This window comes from Panthera uncia, unplaced genomic scaffold, assembly GCF_023721935.1.
Source record: "Panthera uncia isolate 11264 unplaced genomic scaffold, Puncia_PCG_1.0 HiC_scaffold_1854, whole genome shotgun sequence".
Taxonomy (NCBI): domain Eukaryota; kingdom Metazoa; phylum Chordata; class Mammalia; order Carnivora; family Felidae; genus Panthera; species Panthera uncia.
Genome location: NW_026058530.1, coordinates 18,232 through 28,508, shown reverse-complemented (window position 1 = coordinate 28,508; position 10,277 = coordinate 18,232). Strand labels below are relative to the sequence as shown.

The following is a 10,277-nucleotide window of genomic DNA, read 5'->3' as shown; positions in this document are numbered from 1 at the left end:
GGGCATCCTTTGGTGTGGGGCAGGAAGCTGTGGGGGCGCAACTGTGGGGTGTGAAGGTGTGAGGGAGATGCAGACTACAGGGTCATGTTCACTTGGAGAGGGAGTGTGAGTGTGAGCTTAGGGTCTCAGGGCCCTGGGATTGGAGACTGACTGGTCGAGGCGGGTCCATAATTGTCTGTGTTTGAGGGCACATTCGGGGAGACTCCACGGGAATTTCCAGGCAAAAAGGATGGCGCTTGGGGAGCCAAACCCAGATTGGCCCCCGCAGATTGCATCTATGCACCCCCTGCCTGTTATTGCTGAGGACCGAACACAGTGATTGGTGGGATGGTGAGGAGACGGTGGCATTAATGACACCAGGACCTGGTCTTTATTCTGAGGTAGGAGCTGGGGTGGCTGGGGAGAATGGGGTGTATGTGTCAGGGTTTAGATTGTGGGTTCTCCGAGAGAGAATGTTCATGGTGCCATCTGTCCCGTTTCATGACAGGGTGGTGTGACCTTTGAGGACATTGCCATCTACTTCTCCTGGAAGGAATGGAGACTTCTTGATGAGGCTCAGAGACGGCTGTACTATGACGTGATGCTGGAGAACTTTACACTTATATCCTCCCTGGGTAAGGCCCTCACCCTCCCCAGTGACCTGGACTGGGCTCTGTATTCCCGCTTTAGCCCCCACCTGCCCATTCCCTAGGGGATGCTTTGTCCCTCTTGGGTGTGGACTGTGGGCCCTGCTTGCTCCCCCAGCTTCCGTGGTGGTTGCATTTGTTGCTAAGGCTGGGATGTTGGTGTGCCCTTTTCTCTCCCCTGCCGTTCCAGTGCTCTCTGTGCCGAACCCTCATAGGGTTAAAGAGTAGTCAGTCAGTGACGCTAATGGATTGTGCCTTGCTTACCCTCTGACCCACCGGGTCACTGTGTTGAGATCCATGCCTTTTCTATGGCCCCTGTTTTGATACCTTCTTTTGGCTGACATTTCCTTGCCTGCCTCTGCCGGAAATTGCAAGGATTGACTGGGTCGTACTTATGAGGACTATGGGCTACTTCTCAAGACTGTCTTGTATGGTTCTTTTGGTGGTGTTTACATCTCTTCTTCTACCTGCCCCCATCCCTTCCGTTTTGTTGAGGTATGAGCTGACCAGGAAGATTCCATTTTGAAAGTGTATTACATGAGGATTTGATCTGCTTATACATTAGGAAACTAGTTCCAAATAGAAGGTAGTCAACACACCCGATTAGTTGACATATTTGTGGTTAGTGAGAAGCTTAATATCTACTCCCTTAGCAAATTCCAAGCGTACAGTACAGTATTCACAAGTGTAGTCAACATGCTGTTAGGTCCTTAGAACTTAATTAGCTTTAAAAAATTTTTTTACTGTTTTTTATTTATTTTGAGAGACAGAGAACATGTGAGCAGGGGAGGGCCAGACTGAGGGAGGAAGACAAAATCTCAACTAGGCTTCATGCTTAGCATTGAGCCAAGGTGAGATCATGATCTGAGCCGAAATCAAGAGGTGGATGTTTACCAGACTGGACCACCCAGGCGCCCATAACTTACTCATCTTATAGAGGGAAATGTGTTCCCCTGACCAGGATCTCTCCATTTCCCCCATTCCTTAGCTTTTAGCTTTCTACCTTCTGGGGGGTGTGATTTTTTTTTTTTTAATTATTTATTTATTTATTTTGAGAGAGAGAGAACCAGCAGGGAATGGGCGAAGATAGAGGGAGACAGGATCCCAAGTGGGCTCTGCTGACAGCAGGGAGCCTGATGCGGGGCTGTGCTCACGAACCCTGATATCTAGACTTGAGCCAAAGTCAGATGCTTAACCAACTGAGTCACCTAGGCGCCCCTGATTTTTCTTTTTTTAAAGAATATCTATAAGTGATATCATACAGGATTTGTTTTTTGCTGTATGGCTTATTTGATTAGCATAATGTATTCCAGGTTCATCCATGTTGTGGCAAGTGGCAGCGTTGCCTTCTTTTTTTTATGACCTATTATTTACGTATGTGTGTGTACTAAATGTTCTTTGTCACTGTATTCGTTTATTTTTAAAATACAATTTATTTATGTATTTTAGTTTTTTAAAAGTATGCTCCGTGCCCAAAGTGGAGCTTGAACTCTGAACCCTGAGATTAAGAGTCCGGTACGCCACCACTGAGCCTGCCAGGTGCCCCTTCTTTGTCACTTTAAACACTCACCACACTTAAGGGCGCCTGGGTAAGCCTCCAACTTCAGCTCACATCATGATCTCGCGGTCAGTGAGTTCAAGCCCCGCATCAGGTTCTGTGTTGACATCTTAGAGCCTGGAGCCTGCTTCAGATTCTGTGTCTCCCTCCGTCTCTCTGCCCCTCCCCAACTCACACTCTCTCTGTCTCATGAATAAATAAACCTTAAAGAAAACAGCACTCACCACACTTCATGGTGTTTCCATATATTGGCTATTGTGAATAATACTGCGGGGGATGTGCAAGTGCAGGTCATTTGTGGAGTTTCTGATTTTGTTTCCTTGCGATACATACCTAGGAATGGCAACGGTGGCCCATATGGTAGTTCTATTTTTAATTTTCTTGTGGGTCTTCCCTAATATTTTCCATAACTTGCCTATTTATATTCCCAGCAACAATGTTCAAGGAGTTTTTTTTCCTCCACATCCTCACCAACATGCTACCTCTTGACTTTTTTTTTCTTTTACTGTTTATTTATTTCTGAGAGACACAGAGACAGAATGCAAGTGGGTTGGGGCAGAGAGAGAGGGAGGCACAGAATTTGAAGCAGGCTTGAGGCTCTGAGCTGTCAGCACAGAGCCTGACGTGGGGCTCGAACTCACGAGCTGTGAGATCATGACCTGAGCCGAAGTCAGACGCCCAACCTACTGAGCCACCCAGGTGCCCCTCTTGTGTATTTCTTTGGCTCTGCTGCAACTTTTGAATTTTGTACAGTGGTACTTGTTTTTCCTTTTTGTCTATGCTTTTGATGTCACATTCAAAAACTCACTGACAGGAATTAAGTTAGGATTTTCCATACGTTTTTCCTAGGAGTTTTAGGTTTTGATGTCCCGTGTTTAAGTCTTTATTCAATTTAGAGTTCATTTCCACAAGTGCTGGAAGATGGGGGTCCGGTTTCATTGTTTTGTCATTTGGATAGTCAGATTCCCGAGAGGAGAGTATTCTTTCCCCAGTGTATTCTTGGCATAATTGTCAAGGATTAATGGATTGTAGATGTGTGGGTTTCCTTCCGGGCTCTTTATTCCGTTGCACTGGTCTGTTTTTATGCTTTAGTGCTGTTTTATGTTTTAGTAGCATATTGTTTTGATTACTACAGCTTCGTAATAGAGTTTGAAATCACAAATGTCTGCCTTCAGCTTGGAACTTCTTTCTCAAGAGTGCTTTGGCCTTGAGGATTTGGATAACTCGGTGCGAGTGTCCCCTGGAGCAGGCAGCTGGCGTCTCCTGCGCAGGGACTGCAGTAGCATCTGCCCTGTGGCTGATAGAGATGCCCCAGCTCGTTTCCTACCCATCTCCTCGTGTCTCTGGTAATAGTCTCCAGCCATCCTTTCTTCGTGCTTCTGCTCTTTTATGCTGCACAGTATAGTAGTCTGTCTTAATTGGGCCCTTGAGCCCTGTGAGTCTAAAGTCATTCATAGACAGCTGTTGAATTGATTTTTTTTGGTGTGAAAGACGGCATCTCCTGTTCTACAGTCCTGCCAACATCAGTCACATAGGATACTTTTCTGAGTCTGTTGTGAGCAGGGCAGCTCTGGAATACCCCTGGCCATCTACTTTTCTTCCTACATTATTTCTACCCTCCCTGTGCCCTGTAGTTGCTCACTTAGCGCTTACAGGAAAAGAGTGTTCTGTGTAGCATAGGACGGACATGATGCAGACATGACCATGTGGCTTCACAGGGGGACCATTTCCGGTGAATGGCAGCCGGGGAAGGTGTGCTATCAGGACTGTGTTCAGGTCACACTAGGCGGCTTTGTTTGTTCAACCAGACTTTGGTGCCATTGTCAAAGGCCACACCTCGTTCCTGTCTTTCCTTCTTCACTATTGAGAGTTTGTATACTTGTGTGTTCTACTCCTTTGGTAGTCCTGTGACTTCCAGCGCAGGGGTAATTGCTGTTTCTCGGGCCTCCGCATCCCACCCATTTCTCTCGCTGGACTTTCTGTTTACCGTAATATTCACCCCTGAACATTTTGCCATGAGATGTTCAGTGTCCTTAAACTGACCGTGAATAGCAGCAAATGTCTTGTGAATGGATTTTCTCACACTCTTCTGTTCAGCGAAACATCATCAGCAGCCAGAAAGGTCCTACACAAAGCTGTGGGAAGAGATGTAAGGTTTAGATTCCGGCTCTGTTCCTTGTGTCACATCCTAAATTTGTATCCTTCTAGTGAGCGGTCCACAATGCTTTGACTTTAGGGGCCCAGTAACGCAGAGCAGGCACTCCTTCACCTGAATTCCAACTCCACTGTCTGGAACAGCATCTACTCAACTCGTGCCTACACGAGACAGGTGCATATGTGTGACGGGCTTACCCCTCACTGTAGTCACCACGTATTTCATGAGAGTTTCTTTGCGTTCAGGTTGCTGCTGTGGAGCAGAAGATGCGGAGGCACCCCTTGAACAGAGCGTTTCTGTAGGTGTGTCACAGGCCAGCACGCCCAAGGCAGCTCTGTCTTCCCGGAAGACCCACCCTTGTGACATGTGCGGTCCGGTCTTGAGAGACGTTTTCCGCTTGGCTGAGCACCAGGGAAAATCAAGCAGCCAGAAACTGTTGAGGTGTGGGGCATGTGGAAAACGATTTTACTTCAGCGTAAACTTTCAGCAGCAGCCGGACCAGCATACGGGAGAGAAACCCTTCAGAAATAGTGTGGACACCCTCTCTTTTAGGAAGGGATATGGATTCCATGATTCAGGAAAGCCCTTTACCTGTACAGAGGTTCAGAAGGACTTCCTGCCTGGCGTGGTTCGTCTGCAGCAGTACGCCATCCATACTGGAGAGAAGCCAAAGAGAATCAGCCAGTGCAGGGAAACTTTGCAGAGTAGTAAAGGTCATTACACTTGGGGAAAATGCAAGGAAGCCTTTGGTCCCGAGCATACACCCATTCAGGATCAGAGTGTGCAGCCTGGAAGACCGTGTTTTGTGTGCAGTGAATGTGGGAAAACATTCAGGTACAAATCTTTATTGACTATCCACCAGAGATTCCATACTGCAGAAGGACATCGTGAGTTTGGCAAAGGTGAAAAATCCAATAGGAAAAGGTCTGTCCTTAGTCAAAATGGAAAGGCTCACACTGGGTCCAGGCAGTACACGTGCAGCAAATGTGGTAAATCCGTAAGCCACAAATCTGTGCTCATTCATCCCCAGAGAGGGCACAGTGGAGAAAATGTTTATGTTTGCAGTGGATGTTCAAAATCTTTTAGCCATAGTTCAGTTTTAATTACTCAGAAGGTTCAATCTAGAGAAAGGCGTTATAAGTGTGGTGACTGTACAAAATGTTTTACCTCTATCTCTGCTCTCAGATATCATCAGAGATCTCACACAGGGGAAAGACCTTATCAGTGTAGGGAATGTGGGAAGACTTATATCTCCAGTACTGGCCTCCGTTATCATCGCAGGGTTCACACTGGAGAAAGGCCTTATGAGTGCAGTGAATGTGGGAAAACTTTTACTGCTAGTTCTGTCCTCCATTATCATAAGAGAATTCACACTGTAGAAAGGCCTTATAAGTGCCATGAATGTGGCAAATCTTTTTTCTCTGCGTCTGACCTCCATTATCATCACAGAGTTCACAGTGCAGAAAAGCCGTATCAGTGCAATGAATGTGGCAAGTCCTTTCTCCGAAGAAACAGCCTCAATGTACATGTAAAGGTTCACTCAAGTGAAAGGCCTTATAAGTGTAATGAATGTGGCAAATCTTTGAAGTGGAAGGCAACATTCATTAAACACCAGAGAATTCACACAGGAGAAAGACCTTACAGGTGCAGTGAATGTGGCAAGTCTTTTACCGCTAGTTCTGCTCTCCAGTATCATCGGAGAGTTCACACGGGAGAAAGGCCTTATGAGTGCAGTGAATGTGGGAAATCTTTTATCACTAGTTCTGTCCTCCATGAACACCGGAGAGTTCACACTGGTGAAAGGCCTTATGAGTGCAGGAAATGTGGGACATCTTTCTCCTCAACTTCTTCCCTCCGTCATCACCAGAGAGTTCACATTACAGAGAGGCCTTATGAGTGTGGTGAATGTGGCAAATCTTTCCTCTCTGGGTCTGACCTCCAGTATCACCAGAGAGTTCACACTGGAGAAAAGCCTTATAAATGCAGTGAATGTGACAAGTCCTTTCTCCGAAGAAATAGCTTCACTGAACACATAAAAGTCCATTCAGGTGAAAGGCCTTATAAATGTAATGAATGTGGGAAATCTTTGAACTATAAGTCGACATTCATTCAACACCAGAGAATTCACACAGGAGAAAAGCCTTATCTATGCAATGAATGTGGAATGTCTTTTAGTCATAGTCGTGCCCTACGGTTTCATCGTCATTGTCACCTTGGAAGAAGTCCTTATGAGTGTAGTCAGTGTGGGAAATCTTTTACTTCTAATTCTTCCTTCATGTCACACCAGAGAATTCACACTGGAGAAAAGCCTTATGAGTGCAGTGAATGTGGGAAGGCTTTCACTGCTCGTTCTCTCCTCTATTCTCACCGGATTGTTCACACAGAAGAAAGGCCTTATGAATGCAGTGAATGTGGCAAGTCCTTTCCCCGAAGAACTACCCTCAATGTACACATAAAGGTTCACTCAGCTGAACGGCCTTATAAGTGTAATGAATGTGGGAAATCGTTGAAGTATAGATCGACATTCATAAAACACCAGAGAATTCACACAGGAGAAAGGCCTTATGAGTGCAGTGAATGTGGGAAGGCTTTTATCAGTCATCCAGCTCTTATTTATCACCGCAAGAGTGCACACAGGAGAAAGGCCTTAGGAGTGCTCTGAATCTGGAAAATCTTTCAGCTAAATCTCCAGACTTACTCAACATGAGAAACTACACAGTAGAAAATGTCTTTATTGGTGACATGATGACCTGAATGCTCATGTTCACTAAAATTTCTATGTTGAATACCCATTCTGATGGAATAGTATTAACAGGTGATATCTTTGGGAGGTATTTCAGTTGAGAATGGTCAGGAGTGTGGAACACTCATGAGTGGGGTTAATATCATAATATCTCTAAAGCAAGTTTCCTTCCCCTATCAGTCATGTGCGGTCGCTTGAGAAGATGATCTATAAATCAGGAAGCTGGTGCACCAGTCACAGAACCAGGCCATATGCGGAATGGTAGGTCAGATATACAGCCTCCACAACTGGGAAACTTCTTGTTTGTTTACAAGCCCCCTCCTTTGTGATATTTTGTTAGAGCAGCCTGAGTTGAGACAAATGTGAAGAACATGGGTAATCTTTTGACCAAAGATACAGTTTTGAAATCCAAATTCACCTTGGAGCAGGGCCTCATGGGTGAGGTACATGATCATTCCTTTAGTCCAGTGATCTGTCTTCATTCCACGCTCAGAGGTCACACTGCAGAAAGAATTTAAAGTAGCAGAGAAGGTGATGTTTCCTTGCTTCGTGTAATCACAGTGGAGGAGAACCGTTTGCGAGGCAGACACCTACCTGAGTTGAACTTTGTTCACCTGAATGTCCAGAGGGGAGTGACTTCCCATAAATTGAAGCTATTTCAGAAAAATACAGAAGCTGCGTTGTGCTTTTGCTGTGTTTGGAGTCATTGCTCAATTGAAATCACTGCCAGTTTCTGTAGCAAATGTCACTTCACCCCTGCCACTTGCCAGGTTCCCATCATGTGTATCAGCCCCCACGCACCGTGCTCAAGCATGCAGACCTCTGCGCTTTGTCATTGGCGACGGACATTGTGGGTAATTGGAACTCCTTGTTCCCTTCTAAGTCAGGACGTGGATGTGACCCAGTGTTGACCCTCCTACCTGAACTGAGTTTGGGGTGTTGTCTTGCAGAGAGGCTGAGTCTCTTAGGACGTTGTTGGTCTCCTGATGTTTGTGATCAATGTGTGCAGCACCCAAGTCACCACAGGAATTTGGTGCCACGTTTTGCTCTGGTTTATGCATTAATAAATGCCTTTTTTGTTTAGTTACCTTTAACCTTATGTGTTGTATTCACTCAAAGGGGTTGTTTGAGAGCAGAATTGGCGTCTGCCAACATGAAGAAGTGAACAGATTTCATTGCATCCCAAACTTACTGTGTCTTGGATAATTGTAAATAAAAAAATAACTACGACCCATACTGTGCAGCTTGGATGTGAATTCGCATTGTGACCCAACACCTTTGTTGTGGGCTGAATTGTGTACCCCAAATTCCTATGTTTAAGTTGTGACCCCCAGTATGTCAGAATGTGACTGTAGTTAGACAGCATGTTTCGTGAGAATGAAGTTGAAGTTTAATGAGAATGAGGTTATTAGGATGGAGTCTTAGTACTCTTAGTATGACTGGTGTCCTTAGAAAAAAAGGAGCTGAGAATAGTGGTATGGAAGGATGACCATTTGAAGACCGAGAAATCCCCAACTCCAAGCCAAGGAGAGAGGCCTCAGAAGAAACTGACCCTGCTGATACCTTATGTCCAACTTCTAGACTCCAGATTTGTGTGGAAGTAAATTTCTGTTGTCTAATCACCTCGTGTGTCGGACACCGTTATGGCAGTTCTGGATAATACAGCCCCCTGTGTTGTATATCTGGCTTCTGTGGTGGATGCCGACAATTTTCCTGTGCTCAGAGGTCACCCTGAAGAGGAAGCATCTCCAGTGGTTATGAAACCATCTCCAGTGGTTGTGGAGACAACATGAATATTTTGCTTGTCCACAGCTGATACCACATACTGCCAGGCACTGTTGAGTGGAATATCTACCCCAAATGCTTCAAAGGAGCCATGTGGCCTGATGCACACTATTCGTGTGTTACACCACAGGGGCAAGGGAACTGTAATTGGTAATCTAGAAGATAGGGTAATGAGGGAATAGAGGAGACATCAGCCACTTAGTGGAGTGTGTCACTTATAAATATGTATCCACGGGTGTTCTAGTGACCGGGCAGGATCAGTGTGTACAGAAATTCTTCACTATCAACACATGTGTCCTGTGTCCAAGAGGTCACTGTCATAAAATAATCCAAAGGTGTCTGAACTCTCATATCCTCTCTGGTTTTTATGTCTCAAGACCATCGTGCAAGAGAGGAAGAGGATACAAGACAAGGGTGGTTTCATAGTCCAGAGAGGTAGCTTTTTTGACACGCCTAGCCAGCATTGTTGGTACCAGCTGTGCCTGTGGCAGATGCTTGTTCTGAAACATTCACCTCCCAAGTAGTTTTCCAGGTACTCCCCAGCCTCCTTGGCTGTAAAAACTGGTCGTCCTGGAGTTGGTGGTGCAGGGACCGACTCCTCTTATGGGTGCCAAAGTCACGCTTCTGTCCCTGAGTCCGTAAATAAACCATTTCTCCTCAAGCTGGACTTCTCAACCTTTTCCCTTGCTTAAGGTTTGGAGGTCACTTTGCGTATACGTCCCTTCCAGGCAATGCTACTATTTTCTTCTCTGGAAGTATACCACTATTTACCCATTCATCTGTTTGGACCATTTGGGTTACTTAGAGTTTTGGCGTTTGTAAACAAAGTGCTCTCTAAAAATTTTCATTACCGTTCTCTATGTGGATAGAGGTTTCCTTTCTCTTGTGGTGTGACTCAAAGCACAATGCCCGTCACAGGTAGGTTAGTGCTAATATTTTTAAGAAACTGCCAAAATGTGATCTAAACTTCAGTTCTGCATTCCCACCAGCATGTATGAGAGTTCCAGTGTCTCCAGTCCCTGCCACTACTCGATAGTGCCAGTCTGTAATGTCAGCCCATTTCCTAAGTGTGTAGTGCTGTTGCCATTGCATTTCCTAGGGGTGTTGATTTTGAGTATTTTTTCGTGTGTTTATTTACCACCTGTCTATCTCCTTTGGTACAATTTCTGTTCATATCGTTTGCCCGTTATCTTTCCGATGAGTTATGGCTATTTCCATTTTCATTTACAAATAAGAAACGCATACAACAATGGTATGTATTGGAATTTTCCTCATTCTTAAATGGTGTGACATTTTGCTGTATGGAGTCATAGTAACAGTGTTAGGCTATTTCTTCACTATTTTCACTCAGCTGCTTTTGTGTCCTGCACACGTGACGGCCCCAAACACCATACATGTGTAAGTTTAGTG

General features: G+C 45.2%; 1 protein-coding gene across 2 annotated transcripts; it reads left to right on the top strand.

Moving 5' to 3' along the window:
* The first annotated feature begins 6 nt into the window (after positions 1-6).
* Positions 7-8,316, top strand: LOC125917441 (zinc finger protein 345-like). Of its 2 annotated transcripts, XM_049623642.1 has the most exons (4): positions 7-380; positions 488-614; positions 4,585-5,883; positions 6,388-8,316. In XM_049623642.1, the coding sequence occupies exons 1-4, from the start codon at positions 351-353 to the stop codon at positions 6,999-7,001; spliced, it is 2,070 nt and encodes a 689-aa protein (XP_049479599.1). In that variant the 5' UTR covers positions 7-350; the 3' UTR covers positions 7,002-8,316. The 2 variants fall into 2 exon arrangements, with proteins under 2 accessions (XP_049479599.1, XP_049479598.1); XM_049623641.1 differs by having other exon boundaries at positions 4,585-8,316.
* The last annotated feature ends 1,961 nt before the right edge of the window (positions 8,317-10,277 follow it).

Bases quoted from the DNA above. Each gene is read 5' to 3' on its own strand.
- LOC125917441 (XM_049623641.1), top strand. From the start codon at position 351: ATGACACCAGGACCTGGTCTTTATTCTGAG. The intron at 381-487 runs GTAGGAGCTGGG...GTTTCATGACAG, and splicing joins GACCTGGTCTTTATTCTGAG to GGTGGTGTGACCTTTGAGGA. The intron at 615-4,584 runs GTAAGGCCCTCA...CTTTGCGTTCAG, and splicing joins TACACTTATATCCTCCCTGG to GTTGCTGCTGTGGAGCAGAA.